Here is a 24,544-nt window from a genome sequence, read left to right on the forward strand (position 1 = left end):
TCCCTACATTGTTCTGGCTTTTGTCTCACCCCTTAGAGGTACTTCCTTTCAAAGCTTTTACAAAGATTTGCCCACATTTTCTTATTGGTTTTATTTTTCTTTTTTCATTTAATTTTTATTTTTTTCATCTAAAATTTATTTTAATATGAGGGAGAATAGAACATGGACTCAATATTTTTTCCTAAATGGCTGCAAGTTTACCTACCACTACTGAAAAATCCCTTTTAACATTTATTTGTTATTTTAATGTCATCATGAATAAATTACCCATATGTGCTTGCATTTATTTCTGGACCTGCTATTATGTTTCATTTATCTGTCTATTTTAAAACCATTACCACAGTACTTTAACTTAAACCAATGCCATAGTAACTTTAATAATATACCTTAATATCTGGTAGTACAAGTCCCTCTAAAAGTGGGACAGGAGAGAGCACTGAAAGACTTGTATAGAATAGTGATTCTTAAAATATGATCCATAGGGACTTCCCTGGTGGCACAGTGGTTAAGAATCTGCCTGCCAATGCAGGAGACACAGGTTTGATCCCTGGTCCGGGAAGATCCCACATGCCGCGGAGCAACTAAGCCCGTGCGCCACAACTACTGAGCCTGTGCTCTAGAGTCCACGAGCCACGACTACTGAGCCTGCACCACAACTACTGACACCTGCGCGCCTAGAGCCCGTGCTCTACCACAAGAGAAGCCACCACAATGAGAAGCCTGTGCACCGCAAGGAAGAGTGGCCCCCGCTCGCTGTAACTAGAGAAAGCCTGCATGCAGCAGCGAAGACCCAACACAGCCAGAAATAAATAATTAATTTAAAAAAATACGATCCATAGGCTACCTGTACAGAGCTACATGGGGATTTTTAAGAACTGATATTCCTGGTCCCTGCCCAAGAGCTCCTGAACATAAGTTGTGTTGAGGAAACTTATTTATTTATTTACTTACTTACCTAGCTAACTAGCTAGCTAGCTGCACCGGGTCTTACTTGTGGCATGTGGGATCTTTAGTTGCAGCATGTGAACTCTTAGTTGCGGCATGTGGGATCTAGTTCCCTGACCAGGGATCAAACCTGGACCCCCTGTATTCGGAATGCAGAGTCTTGGCCACTGGACCACCAGGGAAGTCCCAAGGAAACTCTTTTTACAGTCTCTCAGATGATTTTTAAGAACACCATAAGAAACTTAACACTCAGATAAAACATGGTAAGCAACAGTCAAGTTCCTTCTGTTTAAATATTAAAGAACACTACCTTTTTATTAATTACGTCATTTTTGCACACACACACACACACACACACACACACACATACACACTGTATTTTATTTTTACAAGAGATAAACTGACACCAAGCATTGTAAATGGATGACCACAACAAAAGCAACAATGATTACAATTACCAAACATGAAACACACTCATACTATGTCATAATATTGACATTCAGTCCAGTAATTCTCCACTGTAACAGCTCCTTTACTTTGCAGTGAAAATTGATTTGTATATTTTTTGCCTCTGAGTCCTTGTGGGATTTTTTTCTTATTCAAACAGAAAGTCACAAAAATTATAATCATCCTCATCAGTTCACTCAGTTCCATGTAATTATTTTTTCGTCGTGATCTTTTGTTAGCACTTTTGTGAATTCATCAGTTTTCCATTAGAGTTCTGAAAATGCTTATTCATTCAGTTCAGCAGTATAGTCAGTTACCAGAAACCTGTACTTGTCAGAGTCTTTTCCATGAATTCCTTGAAGATGAAACCCTTTTATAGGAACATTTTTGCAAAAGCATAAGAGTATACCCAGAACTGTCTGTAAATGACAAAAGACTTAAAAATGACCATGGTTAAAGATTTGATGAAAGTTCATAATAATGCAATTGACAAGGAAATTTAGTTATTTCTGAGATATACATTTTAAAGTAATAACTAGAATTAGGACTTAAAACATTATACCAGAACGTATAAAATTTTTTGAAATTTCATGTAATGTCTGAAACATTTATATTAACATATTTCCATACAAATAACCAAAAGAAAGTTTAGTATTAGTTGTTTTTTTGTTGTTTGTTTGTTTATACTACAGGTTCTTATTAGTCATCAATTTTATACACATCACCGTGTACATGTCAACCCCAATCGCCCAATTCAGCACACCACCATCCCTACCCCAGCACAGTTTTCCCCTCTTGGTGTCCACATGTTTGTTCTCTACATCTGTGTCTCAACTTCTGCCCTGCAAACCAGTTCATCTGTACCATTTTTCTAGGTTTCACATACATGCATTAATGTACAATATTTGTTCTTCTCTTTCTGACTTACTTCACTCTGTATGACAGTCTCTAGATCCATCCACATCTCAACAAATGACTCAATTTCATTCCTTTTTATGGCTGAGTAATATTCCATTGTATATATGTACCACAACTTCTTTATCCATTCGTCTGTCAATGGGCATTTAGCTTGCTTCCATGACCTGGCTGTTGTAAAGAGTGCTGCAGTGAACATTGGGGTGCATGTGTCTTTTTGAAGTATGGTTTTCTCTGGGTATATGCCCAGCAGTGGGATTACTGGATCATATGGTAATTCTATTTTTAGTTTTCTAAGGAACCTCCATACTGTTCTCCATAGTGGCTGTATCCATTTACATTCCCACCAACAGTACAAGAGGGTTCACTTTTCTCCGCACTCTCTCCAGCATTTGTTGTCTGTAGATATTCTGAGGATGCCCATTCTAACTGGTGTGAGGTGATACCTCATTGCAGTTTTGCTTTGCATTTCTCTAAAAATTAGTGATGTTGAGCAGCTTTTCATGTGCCTCTTGGCCATTTGTATGTCTTCTTTGGAGAAATGTCTATTTCGGTCTTCTGCCCATTTTTGGATTGGGTTGTTTGTTCTTTTAATATTGAGCTGCATGAGCTGTTTATATATATTGGAGATTAATCCCTTTTCCGTTGATTCGTTTGCAAATATTTTCTCCTATTCTGAGAGTTGTCTTTTCATCTTGTTTATGGTTTCCTTTGCTGTGAAACAGCTTTTAAGTTTGATTAGGTCCCATTTGTTTATTTTTGTTTTTATTTCCATTACTCTAGGAAGTGGATCAAAAAAGATCTTGCTGTGATTTATGTCAAAGAGTGTTCTTCCTATGTTTTCCTCTAAGAGTTTTATAGTATCTGGTCTTACATTTAGGTCTTGAATCCATTTTGAGTTTATTTTTGTGTATGGTGTTAGGGAGTGTTCCAATTTCATTCTTTTATGTGTAGCTGTCCAGTTTTCCCAGCACCACTTATTGAAGAGACTGTCTTTTCTCCATTGTATATCTTTGCCTCCTTTGTCATAGATTAGTTGACCATAGGTGTGTGGATTTATCTCTGGGCTTTCTATCTTGTTCCATTGATCTATGTTTCTGTTTTTTTGCCAGTACCATATTGTCTTGATTACTGTAGCTTTGTAGTATAGTCTGAAGTCAGGGAGTCTGATTACTCCAGCTCCGTTTTTTTCCCTCAAGAGTGCTTTGGCTATGCGGGGTCTTTTCCATCTCCATACAAATTTTAAGATGATTTGTTCTAGTTCCATAAAAAATGCCATTGGTAATTTGACAGGGATTGCATTGAATCTGTAGATTGCTTTGGGTAGTATAGTCATTTTCACAATATTGATTCTTCCAATCCAAGAACATGGTATATCTCTCCATCTGTTGGTATCATCTTTATTTCTTTCATCAGTGTCTTATAGTTTTCTGCATACAGGTCTTTTGTCTCCCTAGGTAGGTTTATTCCTAGATATTTTATTCTTTTTGTTGCAGTGGTAAATGGGAGTGTTTCCATAATTTCTCTTTCAAATTTTTCATCATTAGTGTATAGGAATGCAAGAGATTTCTGTGCATTAATTTTGTATCCTGCAACTTTACCAAATTCACTGATTAGCTCTAGTAGTTTTCTGGTGGCATTTTTAGGATTCTCTATGTATAGTATCATGTGATCTGAAAACAGTGACGGTTTTACTTCTTCTTTTCCAATTTGTGTTCCTTTTATTTCTTTTTCTTCTCTGATTGCCATGGCTAGGACTTCCAAAACTATGTTGAATAATAGTGGTGAGAGTGGACATCCTTGTCTCTTTCCTAATCTTAGAGGAAATGCTTTTAGTTTTTCACCATTGAGAATGATGTTTGCTGTGGGTTTGTCATATATGGCCTTTATTATGTTGAGGTAGGTTCCCTCTGTGCCCACTTTCTGGAGAGTTTTTATCATAAATGGGTGTTGAATTTTGTCAAAAGCTTTTTCTGCATCTATTGAGATGATCATATGGTGTTTATTCTTCAATTTGTTAATATGGTGTATCACATTGATTGATATGCGTATATTGAAGAATCCTTGCATCCCTGGGATAAATCCCACTTGATCATGGTATATGATCCTTTTAATGTGTTGTTGGATTGTGTTTGCTAGTATTTTGTTGAGGATTTTTGCATCTATATTCATCAGTGATATTGGTCTGTAATTTTCTTTTTTTGTAGTATCTTTTTCTGCTTTTGGTATCACGGTGATGGTGGCCTCATAGAATGAGTTTGGTAATGCTCCTTCCGCTGCAGTTGTTTGGAAGAGTTTGAGAAGGATGGGTGTTAGCTCTTCTCTAAATGTTTGATAGCATTCACCTGTGAAGCCATCTGGTCCTGGACTTTTGTTTGTTGGAAGATTTTTAGTCACAGTTTCAATTTCATTACTTGTGATTGGTCTGTTCATATTTTCTGTTTCTTCCTGGTTCAGTCTTGGAAGGTTATACCTATCTAAGAATTTGTCCATTTCTTCCAGGTTGTCCATTTTATTGGCCTAGAGTTGCTTGTGGTGGTCTCTTAGGATGCTTTGTATTTCTGTGGTGTCTGTTGTAACTTCTCCTTTTTCATTTCTGATTTTATTGATTTGAGTCCTCTCCCTCTTTTTCTTGATGAGTCTGGCTAATGGTTTATCAATTTTGTTTATCTTCTCAAGCAGATTTTAGTTTTATTGATCTTTGCTATTGTTTTATTTGTTTCTATTTCATTTATTTCTGCATTGATCTTTATGATTTCTTTCCTTCTGCTAACTTTGGGTTCTGTTTGTTCTTCTTTCTCTCGTTCCTTTAGGTCTAAGGTTAGATTGTTTATTTGAAATTTTTCTTGTTTCTTGAGGTAGGCTTGTATAGCTCTAAACTTCCCTCTTAGAACTGCTTTTGCTGCATCCCATAGGTTTTGGATCATCGTGTTTTCATTGTCATTTGTCTCTAGGTGTTTTTTGATTTCCTCTTTGATTTCTTGAGTGATCTCTTGGTTATTTAGTAACATGTTGTTTAGCCTCCATGTGTTTGTGTTTTTTACGTTTTTTTCCCCGTAATTCATTTCTAACCTCATAGCGTTATGGTCAGAAAAGATGCTTGATGTGATCTCAATTTTCTTAAATTTACTGAGGCTTGATTTGTGACGCAAGATGTGATCTAACCTGGAGAATGTTCCGTGTGCACTTGAGAAGAAAGTGTAATCTGCTGTTTTTGGATGGAATGTCCTATAAATATCAATTAAATCTATCTGGTCTGTTGTGTCATTTAAAGCTTCTGTTTCCTTATTTATTTTCATTTTGGATGATCTGTCCATTGGTGTAAGTGAGGTGTTGAAGTCCCGCACTATTACTGTGTTACTGTCAATTTTGTCTTTTATAGCTGTTAGCAGTTGCCTTATGTATTGAGGTGCTCCTGTGTTGGGTGCATATATATTTATAATTCTTATATCTTCTTGGATTGATCCCTTGATCATTATGTAGTGTCCTTCCTTGTCTCTTGTAACATTCCTTATTTTAAAGACTATTTTATCTGACATGAGTATAGCTACTCCAGCTTTCTTTTGATTTCCATTTGCATGGAATATCTTTTTCCACCGCCTCACTTTCAGTCTGTATGTGGCCGTAGGTCTGAAGTGGGTCTCTTGTAGACAGCATATAGATGGGTCTTGTTTTTGTATCCATTCAGCAAGCCTGTATCTTTTGGTTGGAGCATTTAATCCATTCATGTTTAAGGTAATTATCGATATGTATATTCCTATGACCATTTTCTTAATTGTTTTGGGTTTGTTTTTGTAGGTCCTTTTCTTCTCTTGTAGAGAAGTTCCCTTAGCATTTGTTGTGGAGCTGGTTTGGGTGGTGCTGAATTCTCTTAGCTTTTGCTTGTTTGTAAAGCTTTTGATTTCTCCATCGAATCTGAATGAGATCCTTGCTGGGTAGAGTAATCTTGGTTGTAGGTTCTTCCCTTTCATCACTTTAAGTGTATCATATCACTCGCTTCTGGCTTGTAGAGTTTCTGCTGAGAAATCAGCTGTTAACCTTATGGGAGTTCCCTTGTGTGTTATTTGTTGTTTTTCCCTTGCTGCTTTCAATAATTTTTCTTTGTCTTTAATTTTTTCCAATTTGATTACTGTGTGTCTTGGCGTGTTTCTCTTTGGGTTTATCCTGTATGGAACTCACTGCACTTCTTGGGCTTGGGTGGCTATTTTTCCTTTCCCACGTTAGGGAAGTTTTCAACTATAATCTCTTCAAATATTTTCTCTGGTTCTTTCTCTCTCTCTTCTCCTTCTGGGACCCATATAATGCGAATGTGGTTGCGTTTAATGTTTTCCCAGATGTCTCTTAGGCTGTCTTCATTTCTTTTCTTTCTTTTTTCTTTATTCTGTTCCGCAGCAGTGAATTCCACCATTCTGTCTTCCAGGTCACTTATCCGTTCTTCTGCCTCAGTCAGTCTGCTAATGATTCCTTCTAGTGTAGTTTTCATTTCAGTTATTGTACTGTTCATCTGTTTGTTTGTTCTTTAATTCTTCTAGGTCTTTGTTAAACATTCCTTGCATCTTCTCGATCTTTGCCTCGATTCTTTTTCGAGGTCCTGGATCATCTTCACTATCACTATTCTGAATTCTTTTTCTGGAAGGTTGCCTATCTCCACTTCATTTAGTTGTTTTTCTGGGGTTTTATCTTGTTCCTTCATCTGGTACATAGCCCTCTGCCTTTTCATCTTGTCTATCTTTCTGTGAATGTGGTTTTTGTTCCACAGGCTGCAGGATTGTCGTTCTTCTTGCTTCTGCTGTCTGCCCTCTTGTGGATGAAGCTGTCTAAGAAGCTTGATGGGAGGGACTGGTGGTGGGTAGAGCTGACTCTTCTTAATTACACCTTTGTATTAATTACATGTGTACAGGTGTCAGTTATATATACTGTCACTAAACGTATTTTGAGTATTTATGTAGTCCAAGTGCTATGTATGCTGAGAGTGCAAGGATAACACCTTGTCTTCTGCCTCAGTTAGTCTGCCATTGATTCCTTCTAGTGTAGTTTTCATTTCTGTTATTTTACTGTTCATCTCTGTTTGTTTGTTCTTTAATTCTTCTAGGTCTTTGTTAAACATTTCTTGTATCTTCTCGATCTTTGCCTCCATTCTTTTTCCGATGTCCTGGATCATCTTCACTATCATTATTCTGAATTCTTTTTCTGGAAGGCTGCCTACCTCCACTTCATTTAGTTGTTTTTCTGGGGTTTTATCTTGTTCCTTCATCTGGTACATAGCCCTCTGCCTTTTCATCTTGTCTATCTTTCTGTGAATGTGGTTTTTGTTCCACAGGCTGCAGGATTGTCGTTCTTCTTGCTTCTGCTGTCTGCCCTCTTGTGGATGAAGCTGTCTGAGAGGCTTGATGGGAGGGACTGGTGGTGGGTAGAGCTGACTGTTCTTAATTTCGTCTTTGTATTAATTACATGTGTACAGGAGTCAGTTATATATCCTGTCACTAAATGTATTTTGAGTATTTATGTAGTCCAAGTGCTATGTATGCTGAGAGTACAAGGATAACACCTTGTATTTGAGATTTGACTTTATGATGTGTAGTCATAGGCCCTAATTACACACACACACACACACACACACACACACACACACACACACCTCAAGCTCCTATTGTACTTTAGGTTAAAGTAAAATTACTGCTCGCAGTTAGGTTGGGGAAAAATATGTGTACAACTTGAATGGAATTATGGAGAGCAGTTTGCTAGTTGTAAGGTAATCCCCCCCCCCCAAAAAAAATGGTGAGTGCGTTGGATGATGGGAGAGAGAGTAAAGAAACTGCAGCATCACATTGGGCAAACCAAAGAAGCTTTCCTGGTTGGGAGAAAGAACAGTACGGCAACTAGAATTGAAGACTCAGTATTTTTGCATCGAGGAGCAGAACACTTTATTAAATCTACCTGTGCTTCCTGAATTTCTCATGTTATTCAGTCTTTTACCTTGATACACTGGGATTATGTTATCAGCAAATTTTCTACCTGAGCTTGTCACTTATGGCAACACAGGTATTTTGTTCAACTCGCTTTGTTTAAAACGTGTTATTTATCTTCACATACGATCATGTTAGGGTAGCGATCCTAGCCAACAAGACAGGACGTTGAATACCGGCTAAATGCTTCATAACTGTGCCTCTTTGTGTTTGTCACTTGCCTTTCCTTAGATTCGGGAATACCCCATTGATGTCCAAAGCAACCAGCTTCCCTTCCTGCGGAATCCAGATATCCTGGTGGGAGAAAATGACCTAACTGCCCTTAGCTATCTACATGAGCCTGCAGTTTTGCATAACTTAAAGGTCCGTTTCCTGGAGTCCAACCATATCTACACTTACTGTGGTAAGTGGGGGTATCTATTGGCTGTGTGTGTTTGAAAGTGCTTACAATCTTTAGACTTTACCTGTTAAACTCCAGTGGTTAAGAATCCTACTTTCGCTCTCATTATAAGTGCCTCTCGCCTGAGACCCTTGAAATGTTTGCAGTCAGTGAATGTGGCTTAATTAGGCTGCCATACCTCTCTGTGGGAGGATTGGTGTTAATCACAGCTCAAGCAGGGAAGAAATGGGCCACACCTTGTGGCTTGATGGTCAGGCACATTCCTGGAATCAGTAGGAAAGCAGTAAATCCATCCCAATGTGCTAGCTCAGGCATTTGCTCTCACTGTGGAGCGCACTGATGCAAATGTACAGCTGGCTTGTTTTTGTTTTTTATTGACTTTTTATTTTATATTGGAGTATAGGTGATTAATAATGTGTTAGTTTCAGGTGTACAGCAAAGTGATTTAGTTATACATATATGTGTATCTCTTCTTTTTCAAATTCTTTTCCCCTTTAGGTCGTTACATAATATTGAGCAGAGTTCCCTGTGCTATAAGTAGGTCCTTGTTTGTTATCCATTTTAAATATAGCATTGTGTACGTGTCAATCCCAGACCCCCTATCTCTCCCCACCACACTTCCTTCTGGTAACTGTGAGTTGATTCTCTAAGTCTGTGAGTCTGTTTCTGTTTTGTAAATAACTTCATTTGTACCCTTTTTTTTTTTAAAGATTCTACGTATAAGCGATATCATGATATTTGTCTTTCTCTGTCTGACTTACTTCACTCAGTATGACAATCTCTGTGTCCATCCATGTTGCTGCACATGGCATTATTTCATTCTTTTTAATGGCTGAGTAATATTCCATTGTATATGTGTACCACATCTTCTTTACCCATTCTTCTATCGATGGACATTTAGGTTGCTTCCATGTCTTGGCTATCGTAAACAGTGCTGCAGTGAACATTGGGGTGCATGTTTTTGTTTTCTGCTTGAGAAAGGGTTGCCTTTCTGTCTGACCCTCTCACTTGCCCATGTACAAACATGTGCATGATGAATATTTGTTGAATTCATGATCAGAAACCATAACAAATGCTTTTTTTAAATTTACTTTTTAATTGAAATATAATTGATTTACAATGTTGTGTTAATTTCAATATCCTGGCTTATCCCAGGATGTTGAATATAGTTCCCTGTGCTATGCAGTAGGACCTTGTTATTTATCCATTCTATATGTAGTAGTTTGCATCTACTAACCCCAAATTCCCAGTCCATCCCTCCCCCACCCCACTCCCCCTTGGCAGCCACAAGTCTGTCTTCTACATATGTGACTCTTTTTCTGTTTCATAGGTAGGTTCATTTGTGCCATATTTTAGATTCCACATATAAGTGATATCATATGGTATTTGTCTTTCTCTTTCTGACTTCACTTAGTATGATAATCTCTGTTTGCATCTATGTTGCTGCAAATGGCATTATTTCATTCTTTTTTATGGCTGAGTAGTATTCATATATATATATATATATATATATATATATATACACATATACACACACATACACACACACACATATACGTATACATACAGACACACCCCACATCATCTTTATCCATTCATCTGTTGATGGACATTTAGGTTGTTTCCATGTCTTGGCTATTGTAAATAGTGCTTCTGTGAACATAGGGGTGCATGTATCTTTTTGACTTACAGTTTTGTCTGTATATATGCCCCGGAGTGGGGTTGCTGGATCATGTGGTAATTCTAACTTTAGTTTTCTGAGGAACCTGCATACTGTTCTCCATAGTGGCTGCACCAACTTACATTCCCACCAACAGTATAGGTGGGAATACATACACCTCCATACATCTCCAGCATTTGTTATTAGTAGACTTTTTAATGGTGGCCATTCTTACCGGTGTGAGGTGATACCTCATTGCAGTTTTGATTTGCATTTCTCTAATAATTAGTGATGTTAAGTAGCTTTTCATGTGCCTCTTGGTCATCTGTATGTCTTCTTTGGTGAAATGCCTATTTAGGTCTTCTGCCCAGTTTTTGATTGGGTTGTGTGTTTTTTTGTTGTTGAGTTGTATGAGCTGTATGTATATTTTGGAAATTAAGCCCTTGTTGATTGCATTGTTTGCAAGTATTTTCTCCCATTCTGTAGATTGTCTTTTCTTTTTTATGGTTTCCTTTGCTGTGCAAAAGCTTTTAAGTTTGATTAGGTCCCATTTGTTTATTTTTGTTTTTATTTCTATTGTCTTGGGAGACTGACCTAAGAAAACATTGGTATGATTTATGTGCCATGACAGATGCTTTAAAGAAATGTCCTAAAATTTCTCTCAGATTTTTCTTGAAATTTCTCAATTTCCCCCATCCCAAATTTTGGCTTCTCTTTTTTAGACTGTTGTTAAGTGGTATGGTGAAAACAAAAACCCTATGTATATTGTCGTTTGAGGGGCAAAACATTTTAGGATCTGGTTGCAGAGTCAGCCTAGGGCTTCTTTGTGGGGGGTTGTCCCATTTGTACTTCAGTGCCTTGGCTTATCTGTGATCCTAGGTGAGCCCTCAGGGGGTCAGGGTTCTTTTCATTGTGATATCCCACTTTGGTTTGGAATTGGCCAGCTGGCTGCTAAGTTAGGATGAGCTTTTATGCCAGATTTCAGGAGCTGGAAATGCCATGTTGATTTCAGTGCTTGAGAGAGTTTCCCCAAGCTCCTTTCCCCCAGTTGTTAGTGAGAGTTTTATTTGAAAGAAGCCCTCAGTAAGAGGTTTTTTTTTTTTTTTTTTTTTTTTAAAAAAATTTTTTATTTTTTTTTTTTTTTCAAAAAGATTTTTGAAAATCTCCCTTTTTGGGGAAAGGGATAAATGACCACCAGCTTCGCTTTTTACAGGCATTCCTTCCTTCTAAGAGAGGTCCGGGTGTCTGTATGCATTTATCCAAGCGTACCTTGGCTCTTCCAGCTTCAGCTTTCAGAGTGACTGATGTAGTACAGAATTCTAAGTCATCAAGAAGCCCTCTTACCTGCTGTGGAGGGGGCTGAGACATTTTAGGAAAATGTGTGACCTCAGAGTATAATATCAAAATTTGAATGGAATGAACTAGGGTTTTAGACAAACTCTCGGTAACCAGTAGAACATGAGAGGCTGTTTTTAAGGTGAATGACTTGGAGAATTCTTTTATTAATTGGAGTTTTTCTCAGTTCTGGGCCTTATTTTTCATTCCAGGTTGAATTTTCAGGAAAACTTTCATCTGGAGAGGGCTTTGTCTTTTTCCTCTCCTTGCCCTTTCTTCTTTACTTGGGTAATGTGGTTTATTAAGTTTCACGTTTCTTTCTCTCTCTCTCCCTCTCTCTCTCGTATTTTTTCCCCTTTTAATAGACTTTACGTTTTATAGCAATTTTAGGCTGAGAGCAAAACTGAGTGGAAGGTACACAGACTTCCCATATAACCCCTTTCCCAACACATGCAGAGCCTTCCCCACTATCACCATTCTGCTCAAGAGTGAAACATTTGTTAAAATTGATGAACCCACAATGACACATCGCTATCACCCAAAGTCCATAGTTCACATTAGGTCACTTTTGGTGTTGTATGTTCTGCGGGTTTAGACAAATGTATAATGACCTGTAGCCACCGTTACGGTATCATAACAGTAGTTTCACTGCCCTAAAAGTCATCTGTGCTCTGCCTGTTCATCCCTCTCTCCCCGCTAACCCCTGGCAACCACTGAGTTTTTATACTGCCTCTATAATTTTGCCTTTATAGAATATCATATGGTGTAGTCACAGTGTGTAGCCTTTTCGAATTGGCTTCTTTCACCTAGTAATATGTATTTAAGTTTTCTCCATGTCTTTTCATGTCTTGATAAATCATTTCTTTATAACACTAATAATCCATTATTCAATGTACCACAGTTTGTCCATTCACCTACTGTAGAACATCTTTGTTGCTTCTGAGTTTTGGCAATTATGAATATAGCTGTTATAAACATCCACGTGCAGGTTTTTGTGTGGATATGTTTTTGACTCCTTTAGCTAAATACCAAGGAGTGTGATTATTGGATCATATGGTAAGATTATGTTTAGTTTCATAAGGAACTTCCAAAGTGGCAGTGCCCTTTTGCGTTACCACCAGTGATGAAATAAGAGTTCCCTTTGCTCCACATCCTCGCCAGCATTTGTCCTTGCTGGTGTTCTGGATTTTGGCCATGCTAATAGGTGTATACTGGTATCTCATTGGTGTTTCAACCTGCATTTCCCTAATGGCTTACGATGTGGAGCATCTTTTCCCATGCTTATTTGCCATCTCTATATCTTCTTTGGTGAGGTGTTTGTTTAGGTCTTTTGCCTGTTTTTTAATTAGATGGTTCATTCCCTTACTGTTGGGTTTTAAGAGTTCTTTGTATATTTTGGGTAACAGTCCTTTATCAGATATGTCTATGGCTTGTCTTCTCATTCTCTTGACTGTGCTTCTTTTCAAACACCAGAAGGGAGCACAATGGAGGAGCTCTCCCATCTTGGCAGAGACCCTTTGCATTCTTGCCTTCTCTTCCCCAAATGACTGGAAAAACTCACATTTTTTGTACCCATCAGTGGTTCCCTTGAGATCCAGAATATGTTTATGTGAAAGAAAAAGGCATGAATTTGTCTTACCTTGAATATTGAATTTGTTTTTTTTCTCGCTTTTCACATTCTCAAATATCAATTTACCTTGCCCTTCCGTAAAAGATCTTCAGGGTGAGAGGATTTGCTAACTCTTCATTCAACGTGTAGTTATTGAGTCCACCATTGCAATATGTCCTTTTGGGGACACAAGATGGGAAAAATAGTGAAGTGAAAGATAATGCATGATATAGTGTGATGTGAGACAATAAAAAATAGCCAACACTCAGTGCTTACTGTGCAAATCTGAATGGTGTGAATGTTCTCTCTATTAATCATTTTACCCCCAGGATAACCAGGGAAATGCAATTATTATCCCCATTTTGCAGTCTAGGAAACTAAGGCACTCAGAGGTTAAGTAATTTGGCAAAGTCACACAATTAATAATCAGCTGACGCATGGCACAGGGAGATCAGCTTGGTGCTTTGTGACCACCTAGAGGGGTGAGCTAGGGAGGGTGGGAGGGAGACGCAAGAGGGAGGGGATATGGGGATATATGTGCACGTATAGCTGATTCACTTTGTTATACAGCAGAAACCAACACAACATTGCAAAGCATTTATACTCCAGTAAAGATGTTAAAAAATAAATAAATAAAAAATAATCAGCTGAGCCAAGATTTGACATTACGATGTGTAAATCGTATTTCCTGTTCACAAGTTGTTTATATTTTAGTTATGACAACCCACATACAAATGAGAAATTAATAGTCCCTCTTTTAGATTTTAATTCTGAGATTTTTTTTTAAGCCTTACACCTGTTGGCTGGGTTAAGTACCCTCTTCTTTCTGGTCCTGCAACACTCTGTACATGTCTATTTTATGAATTCAGTTTGTTGAGCATTTGTGCGTGCGTGTTTGTGTGTGCACACGTGCCCATGCATATATGCTTATTCCATGCTCTAGGGCATTTGGAGGCCTGGCCGGTCATTCTTTTCTCCATCAGGGCCTAGCAGAGTGCCTGATAAACACACATACATCTAGATTTAGTTGAGTGATTGGTTAAGACTCATTCTGTCCCTCTTTCCTTTTAGTTCTGATGTATATGAACAGGGGCCTATAAAGCTCTTGTCACGAGGCCATTGTGCTCTCAGAATCTGACTGCATTTTCTGTTTTCAGGGATCGTGCTTGTTGCCATTAATCCTTATGAACAGTTGCCAATCTATGGTCAAGATGTCATCTATGCCTACAGTGGCCAAAACATGGGGGATATGGACCCTCACATCTTTGCTGTGGCCGAGGAAGCCTACAAGCAGATGGCCAGGTAAGAATAACCTCAGCCCAGAAGTCCTCCTGGGTGGTCAGAGGGAAGAAAAGGGAGTTTCTGCCTTCTTTGGCTGCCTTTTCTCAGTGGTGGAGTGGTGATTCTGGGATTGAGGAAGAGTCTTGGGAACCAAACCAGCTCAGGTTCTTTTCTTACCACGTTTCCTCATGTCTTCGTCTTATTCTTGTGAACCTGAGCCTTGGCTTGAAGAACAGTGGCTCCTTAGACTTATTTCAGTTTTCAGCAATGCAGTTAATGCCTAGTGTGTCATCTCTCCTTGACTTTCTTTTGGCCTTCTCTCCTCCCCTCCAGGTGTAATGAATCCATTTTATACCATCACCATTCATTTTGCAGATCTCACTGAAGGCTCCCTTTTGAAGGAACCAGGACTCTGACAACTTCTTGAGATGCCAGGCATTTGGGGCAGATATAGAAATTTCAAATTAGCAGTTATGCATTGTGGTTTCAGGTTTTTAGCCTGGAAGTGGAGTTCTGTTTAGGCACTTAAGCAGGTCTGATTTTCGAACTCTGAAAGATAGGTACAGGTCTGTTTCGTCAGAAGGTGGGCTAGGTGAGTGTATTGGTCAGAGTTCTACAGGGCAACAGAACCAATATGGAGTGTGTGTGTGTGCTCACGTGCGTGTGTGTGTATGTAAAGAGGGGGATTTTTATTTTAAGGAATTGGCTCATGCAATTGTGGAGGCTTGGCATGTCCAAAATCTGCAGGGTAGGCTGTCAGGCTGGAGATCCAGGGAAAAAATACTGCATTTTGAGTCTGAAGGCTTTCTACTGGCAGAATTCTCTTCGGTGGGGATGTCAAATTTTTTTCTCTTATGATCTTCAACTGCTTGGGTGAGGCCCACCCAAGTCTACTGATGTAAATGTTAATTTCATCTAGAAAAGAGCACCTTCATAGCAGTAAACATAGTCAAACAGACTAATGTTTGACTAAATGTCTGGGAACTGTGGCCTAACCAAGTTGACACATAAAATTAACCACCACAGTGTTGGTCTTGAACTGTCAAGATATAGTATAGGGAACGATAGTTTTACCAAAGTTTTGGTGGAAATGCATTTTTCCAATTAACAGAAAAATGCTGGATCCTTTCAGCTAAATCTTTTTTGCCACCTCTAGAGAATGTCTTACAGAGCTAGCAGGAAAAGTAGGAGTCCTTTGTGGGGAGGAGGGCTGCTTAGGCTAATTTAGTGAGAGGAGTGAGAAAGAATCCCACTTAAGGTGGTCTGTGCTTCGGTGGATATCAGAGTGTAATTTTCAGCCCAATGAAAATTTCCATGAGGAAAGACTGTTATGTAAGTTTCCTTACTAATTTATAATGTTTTATTGCTGGCTGTGGAGATCAGTATGGGCTGCTTCCTTATGGATACACAGTGACCGTATTCAATATAAGCAGTGATTGGAGAACAGCAATATAATAAGTAGAATGATCTACAACCATTTTATTTCTCCCAAATGTTATAGATTGTGGAGCTAAAATGGTCATGACCTTTGATCTCTCTGATGCCATAAAACGACCACATACTATGTTCATCTGCTATCAGGGCTTGACCTGGAGTCTCTTAGCTTGGTAAGCTGTTGAGGCACACACCTCTGGACTGAAGTGTAGTTCAAGGTCAGATCACATGTGGAAAAGGATGAGGGGTAGCGTGATGCAGCACATGGCCTCGCTCAGGTGTATGCACAGTGGAGGGGGACCTGGGGTCTGGACAGGCTTCTACATCTTGGGAGAATCACTTAAGCCAAGTCATCATTTGCTTCATGTGAAGATTATCCTTCCTCCTTTACGGATGGTTTCTTTATGGCTCTAAAATGGAAGGTGAGTATGGCCTGGTTCTGACGACTTCCTACCATGCTAAAAGTTCTGCCAGCTCCCTGAGACTTGTCCTTTCATGGATGTCATTGATGTTTGTTTTTCATTCCATTCTCCTCTCCTAGCCAGTTGCACTTAGATGTATCAGAAGTTGCTGTTCTTTATCAGACTTCTTGAGGCTCCCCTAGATGTTGAGAAACATCTAGCCTCCACTTTTATCCATACCATAGATCCTTTTGATTAAATACCTACCTTCCTTTCCGTTCCGGAAGCTGTACTTTTGGGTTATTTCACTTGTTTGGGTCCTTGTGCACACCTGTTAGAGGGAAAGGGCAGGTATGAGCATCCAGGGTGGTGGTGATATGATCTTGCCTGTGGTAATGCATTTGATGATTAAGGGGTTTGGATGTTAAAGTTGGGCAAGGAGTTGCTTTCTCAAGGATTTTCTTTAAAGTGCTAAGGTTTATAATCGTTTTACCCACTGAGTCCTAGGGTGTAGCCAAATAATTTTGCTGAAATTCTTGTACAGTTTTTGCTCGTGAACGTGCATTAGAAGCATAAGGCCAGCACACGTGGCCACAAGAGAGAGAGCTATTTTTGTATAAGTTCTGTTGTCAGCAGCTCATGGTTTCTGCTATTGATCTGAGAGGCATATTAGAAGCCCCAGCAGAATCTTTGCAGGGAAAGAAGGAGACACACTGGTCAGATGAAGGGACGGTTTTTTGCTGCATTTCCATTATGGGCCTTCTCTGTCAACTTTGAATACTAGAACACGTTCATGTAACAATACTTGCCAACTGTATTGTGCTCTTCCTGACTCATCAGCAGTTTTTGAAATAATTGTTCTGTGGATCAAGTAGCCACAGTCTAACACAGTTTGCTTTGCATCTGAGCCTCCATAACCGCTGGGCAAAATAAAGCGTACAAGAAACTAAAGTTAATGACTCCCAGTCTTCGGTGACTCTGAGTCAGTTGGCCTTGGACTCAGCAATTCTTTCTCTTGATTCACTGGGGACTGGATTTTCTTTCTTCATGTCGTTCACACTGGGACACTCCAAGTCTTGATGCTTTGAGTGTGTGGGAGGAGTCTGTCAAAGCTCGAAGGGATAAATCCAGACCTTCATCCCCATGCTGAGGTTTCCATCCAGAATCTTGTGCTGCATGCAGAGGTTGAGGAGACACAATAACAAGATGAGTGGTTCATTGTCTCTATCCCTGTTGACTTCAAGACTAGGCTTGAGAGTAAATGGAGATTCACAGTGAATAAAAAGCTTAAGCTAGTATAAAACATCAAATTCGTGAATTCTGTCTTCCACATAAGAGACTATAGTTCCCGTGAGAAAGGAGACTGACCGCTACTGTATTTCTGCTCCTCCCTTGTTCAGGATCCGAAATGCCCATTCCCTGATTTTTACCTCCCCTGATTCCAGCCTCAGCTCCTGTGTTAAGTCATATCAGCCAACGTTTGTGAAGTATCCGTTATTTGGTAGGCTCCTTCCCGAATGAGCACTAAGAAATGTGAGACCACTCCCCACTTCTTAAGGCACCAACAGTCTAGTCTGGTTGGAGAGAGAGGACATAGTAGGCCAAAAAGCCTGTAACTGCAGGAAGTGTAAATTGAAGCCATGCTCAGCATTGTTTGAATTGAGTTTGGAGATGATTGTCACACCTGGGCCAAGAAAACTGTAGCATTTAAGCTGGATCTTGATGAATTGGTAGGATGTGTAGAGTGAGAAGCAGGACTCTAGGTGGGTGGAGTAGAGTGATCAATACCCTAACAGTGGGGCATCAAAAAGTACGGTCACAAAACCACAGTGACATAGTGCTTCACACCCCCTAGGATGTTTGTCATCAGAAAGACAAACAACAAGAGTTGGCAAAGATGTGGAGAAATTAGCATCCTCATATGCTGCTGGTGGGAATGTAAAATGGTCCAGCAGTTCTTCAAAAGGTTAGACAGAGTTACCACAGGACTCAGCAATTCTACTCTTATGTATGTACCCAAGAGAATTGAAAACATGTTCACCCAGAAACTCATCCACAAACATTCATAGCAGAATTATTCACAGTAGCCAAAAGGTGGGGAAAAAACTAAATATCCATCAACTGACCAATGGATAAATAAAATGTGGTTATAGCCATACAGTGGAATATTATTTGGTACATGAAAAGGAACAAAATACTGATACAGGGATAAACCTTGAAAACATGCTAAGTGAAAGAAGCCAGACATAAAAGAACCCATACTGTGTGATTCCACTTATATGAAATGTCCAGAGTAGACAAATATATAGAGAGGTAGATTAGTATTTGCCTAGGGCTGGAGGTTTGAGGGGAGTGGGGAGTGATTGCTGTTGAGGATGTCTTGTTTTTTTAAGTGGTGGTGATGGTGGGGGGCGGGTGATGAAAATTTTCTGCAGCTGATTGTGTGGGTGGGTGCACAGCTCTGCAGATGCCCTGAAACCCACTGAATTGTGTACTTTAAATGGGTGAATCGTGTGTTCAGTGAACTATATCTCAAAAAAGCTATTATTCACAAAAGGCATGGTTAGAGAACCAGCACCCAGGAAAGCTTAACCTATGTGGTAAGTGCATCTGCGTCGGGGGGGTGTGGACGGTACAGTTAGAGGCAGGGTGGCCAGACGGTGGAGGCCTCTGAAGGCCGGGGAGAACTTTGGGAGAAAATCGTGTTCTGTTAACAAAGGGTACAGAGATGGTCAGACGACTCTTGGAAACCCTGGATTAATCAAGTGAACCATCTGCCTTCAAGGCAGGCGGCTTCTCAGGGTAGTTATGTTGACATGCATTCTGAGTCTCCAGTCTCCACAATGGGGATGCATTATGCTGGGTTTGCAAATCATATTTAGACACAAAACTGTCTTCAAGGACTCTTTGGGAAATGATGGCCTAGAGCAATGGAGACATTTTAGAGCTTGTTAGATAAAGAGATAATATGACACAAGGAGGATGCTCAAAGACCAATTTTTCTCTGATGGGCCCTATTTCAAAATCGCTTCCTTCTCTCCATATTCCTATACCATTTCCAAGGATGAGAACACCTTCTCATGAGTAGTTTAGATTCTTGCGGAAATACCTTGCCTGTTTCAATGACCTCTGTGTAATGATTGTTAGTAGGTGCTGAAGCTGGAATTCAGACCCGGTCTCTTTGCCCCAAAGCCCTTTGTACCTGCTGAGAAGCTGTCCTCCCTCCATCACTGGTGCCTGTCGACTGGCCCCAGGTAGTCTTCCCAAAACAGAGCAAACTCTGGTCCTCAGGGCCATGAGGACCAAAGGATAGACCTTTTGCCTTAATGTTTCAAAAGTGTCTAAATTCCAGAGTGAGATTAGAGTTTTGGTGTATTTTGTAGCTCTGCTGGTAGGAGTGGGTCACCTTCTTGTGCTCCCCAGGTCTGATCCTTTTTTTTTTTTTTTTTTTTTTTTTTTCTTTTTAGCTTTTGTGTTCTTTCCTGAAAGAGAGTGGGGACACTGCAGAGCAAATTCATTTGCTCGGGTAGCCAAGGTAATAGAGCACACACATTTCCATCTGGCTCTGCTGTGCTGCTGAGCTGTGACTAATAGTGAAAGATGGGACCACTCCTGTTCGGGGTCCCGGGGAGGGGAAGTGCAGCTCGGCGCACCTGTGGCAGCCGATTGAAACCTGCCCCCACCTGTGGGAGTGCTCCAAGAGAAATCCTGACTGTGGAGATGTGTTGCAGAAGGGAGAGAGGTAATGAGAAAGGTCTACATTTTCCATCTTCGGAGGTCCAAAAAAAAAAAAAATAGAATTGACAACTTTATCTTCCTGGTCATTGGGGTGGCATACTCTGGGATAGACAAGAATGGACTCAGGAGATTTCAGCATCTCTTTTGGGCTGCAGACTCTGTGGAATTTGGATTTGGGGGAAAATAATTTTTAAAAAGAACTGCAGGGGCTTCCCTGGTGGCTCAGTGGTTGAGAGTCCGCCTGCCGATGCAGGGGACACGGGTTCGTGCCCCAGTCCGGGAAGATCCCACATGCCGCGGAGTGGCTGGGCCCGTGAGCCATGGCCACCGAGCCTGCGTGTCCAGAGCCTGTGCTCCGCAACGGGAGAGGCCACACAGTGAGAGGCCCACGTACTGCAAAAAAAAAAAAAAAAAAAAAAAAAAAAAAAAAAAAAAAAAAAAAAAAAAAAAAGGAACTGCACATAGGTGACCGAAATTCACACTTTGCTTTGAGATCAAGTTTTAACTAGAATGATGCCAGTTTCTTCCTTCCTTTTTGATGTAAGGTAGTTTATTATTCTGGGTTGTATAGTTTGGGGAAGTTTTTTCTGAAGTACTTTCTGATTGAGCCTCATGTTTTCAGTGTTGGGAGCAGAGCCAGGTTTTGTTTCTCTGTAAGATGTTTGCTGTACAGGAGTGTCCAGGGGTCTGTCCCCGGCGATGTCTCTCCCACCTACTGTGTGTCCATGCACAAACCCTTCGGGACCTGTGGTTCTCAGTGAGTCCACCCTTTAAGGAGAATAGTGGCATCACCTCAGAGAGGGATTTGGACCTGCGAGAGGTCATGAGGAGCCTTTAAAACCCGTTGAGTGCTATAAAAATTGGGGGAACTGATGTTAAAGCTGACGGACAGCTTCCTTGGCTGTCGTTGAATACAGCAAGCGACGGCATCGCTGGGGAGGTCAGTGGTTAGGGAGCAGCGACTTCCTGGATTTTTACAGTAAAGTCTGAAGCTGTGACTTCATTCAGCCCTGACTTTTGGATGCAGTTTTGCTTTCCTTCCCATTCATTATGATTTCAGGTCAGGACTAGGTTGCTTTAGGACAAGATATAGGAGATGTTCAAGATGTCTGAACACAGGAATGACTTTGTCTCCTCTCTGCCATTATCTCTTATTTCTCAAACATGCCCTGGGTAGTTAGTTCCCTTTGTTCACATTCTTCCCAGGGTGCTGTCTTCCTCAGGCTCTTCTCCTACACTTACTCCTCCCTGCTTCCCTCGTCTCCTCTCCATGCCCCGCTGCTCAGCCATGTCTGTACACCCCTCTCCCTCCCCACGGGGTGCCCCAGCACCGAGGTCAGTAGCATCATTTGATCCTTTATAATCTCTTAGACTGTATAGTTTCTTTATATTTCTGCCTACCCTGCTTAAAATTCTAGTTATATTATTTAGATTTGAGTGTAGGGGAAAGTTAAGTATGCAGTGAATGTGGCTAATTATGACATCCCTGTGTTAAAAGAAATCGATGGTAAGTGTATATTGTCATCTCCTTTTAAAATTGTGAATTTAGAAAAGAATAGGACTGGATCATTTCCTTTGTCTAACTTCTGTGACACTGCAGAGGTCATGAATGTTACTAATAGTCAAGTCCCAAATCAAAAATCACAGAGCTGAAAGATACATCATTTTGTTAGTAACCACTTTTTATCTTACCTGGAGAGTGACGTCATGTTAGGAAAGGGCCTGCAGTCATTTGGTAGGAACTGGCTAAGCTGTAGGGACGCTGGAGACCGCATCCCAGCAGCTGGTCCTTTGGGTGCTGCTTGACCATTCCCAGTCCACGTAGCTCTGTCTCTCAAGCGTGTTCCATTTCTAACAGCTTTCACTGTCGGGAATTTCTCCATCACGCAGCTCTCCACTCATCTCCAGTCGCCTTCACCCGTGGCTCTGAGCTCTGTCCTGAGCAGCTACACAGGACAGTGAGCGTTTCCTTACACGTGGCAGCCCCCTCCCCGACTCTGGCTGAGCATCCTGGCTGCCACAGCCACTCCTTCTGAGCATAGCTTTCAGCCCCTCTCCCACTGTGGGTCGCCCCTGGACACCATCCGGTCTTTGTCTCTGATATCCGTGGTCTCTGAATGCGGTCTGCCAGGTGAGGTGAAGAGTTCCTCCTTACAGAGAGTTTCTGTTACAGAGCCGACAGTTGCACTGACTTGGCAGGCATTTCATATTGCTGATTTTCACTAAGTTTGCAAGCTGTCAAATTCCTATTTCCCCTCCCCCTGCCCACATATGCACAAGAATTATTTTATTACCACTGTAACGAGGTTTAATTGACTAGCAATAAGCTGCACCTATTGAAAGTGCAGTTACATTAAATTGCACATACACTTTGACAGATTTTGACATATGCGTACACCCACGAAACCATCACCATGATCCAGGTAATGAATATTCCCTTAACTTCGAAAAGTTTCCTTGTGTTTCTTTGAAATCCACCCCTCCACCACCAGGTAACCACTGATCTACTTTCTGTCACTATAAATTCAAGCTCCTTTTAAGATGTGTTTCCCTCATTCTGCAACTTGCACAATTGATTTTTTATATGCTGAGCAGGATTCACAGTTACCTGTATTAAATTTCACCTTTTGTCCCTGTGTTCCAATATTCCAGGGTATCTCTTTGAATCTTGATTATTGCATTTGATGTTTTAAGTCTCCCGGGCTTGATGCATGTGCAAATTTAACAGATCTTTTGCTTCCATCCTTGATGAGGAGATGTTAACCCGGCTGGATTTCTATAACATGCTGGGAGCAGTTCTTTTACTAAGAACTGATAATTTAATCTAATAGAAATAAAAACTTAGGTCCTTACCTGTATTTTAAATCGTGTTAAAACCTGTGCACACCAGGTTGGTCAGGCGTGATTTTCAGGGGCTCATGTCTGAGGAGGTGGACACGCCAGACCCCAGTTAGCAGCCCAGCCTCACTGCTTCCTTCCCGTGTTTCACCTGGTCATGTTCTTTCACCTAAGCTTCCTCCATTTCCTCAGCTGAAGCAAGAGGATCCGTGTGTGTACTTCCATCCTCGGGTTATTGTAAGAAACAACTGGCCCCGAGCAGCTGTCCCGCGCCGGGCAGGACCCAGTGGACGCGCTCTCGAGCTTCCCCCTGCGTTGTCATTACCCAGCCTGGTTCTGCTGTCAAGAGTCACACTTGTCACCTCACACGGGCTACTTTCAGAATTCATAGTGGTACTGATGTGTGAATAAGATTCGTTTTACATGGTGTCTGAAATAATTTTCAGTGAAAAAAAGCTGGTAAAATATGAAGCCTAGCAGGATGAAATGACATTTCTGTTTGCATCATGATAATGCCTTCACACCATGTTAGCTACTCTTTTTTTAACTGCGTATCTTTACATTTATATCCCGAAAGACAGAGTGGCCGTGGACCTCATGAGCTCATGTGCCCAAGTTTAGTAGGAGAGGAAGGTGCTGTAAAGCGCAGCGGCTCGGCATCCAGGGACAGGACTGCCTTGGCTCTCAGAACAGAGGAGCCGTGTGACCTTGGCAAGCCACTTAACCTTATTTTGCATCAGTGCCTGCGTCTTTAACATGGGGATAAATAGTGTCTAAATCACCAGATTGTTAGAATTAAATTAGTTGATAAATGAAAAGTGCTTAGAATGATTTCTGGCACAGAGTAAGTGTTCAGTAAGTGTCTGATACAGTGGTGGTGGTGATAATCTGGTGATAAATAATACTGATGATCTGATAAGTAATGTCATTATCATTTCATAGTGTCCAAAGGAAAGAAGTGCTGGAAGGAGACATCAGGGCTGCGCTGGATTCCCTTTATAGGTCGCCCTCAGAGAACAGATGGTCCTTCAGGCCCAAGGGAATAGTAGAAGGCTGGCCATTCCATGTGATTAGCAATGTTCTTTTGGATTTATAGGCTTGTGTTTGAAATTAGAATTACAGAAGTTTATAGGTTGTTGCTAACCTGTCTAGAGGAAATACAGCATCAGTGGCACTATATCTAAACCTTTTTTTGTCATATACAGAAAACCAACAGCTTTGAGTTTTGAACTTGAAGTGAAGTTGCACTGTTTGTTACTCACTCAGCAGCTCCTAGAACAGTGTTAGAATGTGGACACCACTGTCCTTCGGTGATGGAATCTGTAAGCTTAAGCAAAAGGAAAGTAACAATACACTGCAGGAACCAAGTGATTATTCAATTGCTTTTATAGGCAGTTGCTTGAGAGACAGCCTGCCTGATGTCACTAACTGAGTGTGTGGTGGAGGCCGGAAAAACAGCTTTTCCCAAGTGGATGGAAGTGAGACTCAGTCACTTCTGGTCCCTGCGGTGGTGCATCAGTTGGTTAGAGCAACAGTCTGCTGGGGCACATTGGTTTTTGGAAGATTCACTGGCAT

At 40.6% G+C, this 24,544-nt stretch overlaps 1 protein-coding gene across 1 annotated transcript in view; it reads left to right on the forward strand.

Annotated features, from left to right (window-relative positions):
* Positions 1-24,544, forward strand: part of MYO5B (myosin VB) — a 231,381-nt gene that overhangs the window by 9,285 nt on the left and 197,552 nt on the right. The window contains 2 exon segments of the mRNA XM_007465591.1: positions 8,505-8,676; positions 14,435-14,579. Coding sequence (XP_007465653.1) covers positions 14,518-14,579 — 62 coding nt within the window. The 5' untranslated portion in view covers positions 8,505-8,676; positions 14,435-14,517.

This window comes from Lipotes vexillifer, unplaced genomic scaffold, assembly GCF_000442215.2.
Source record: "Lipotes vexillifer unplaced genomic scaffold, Lipotes_vexillifer_v1.1 scaffold36, whole genome shotgun sequence".
In the NCBI taxonomy this organism is placed as follows: Eukaryota; Metazoa; Chordata; class Mammalia; order Artiodactyla; family Lipotidae; genus Lipotes; species Lipotes vexillifer.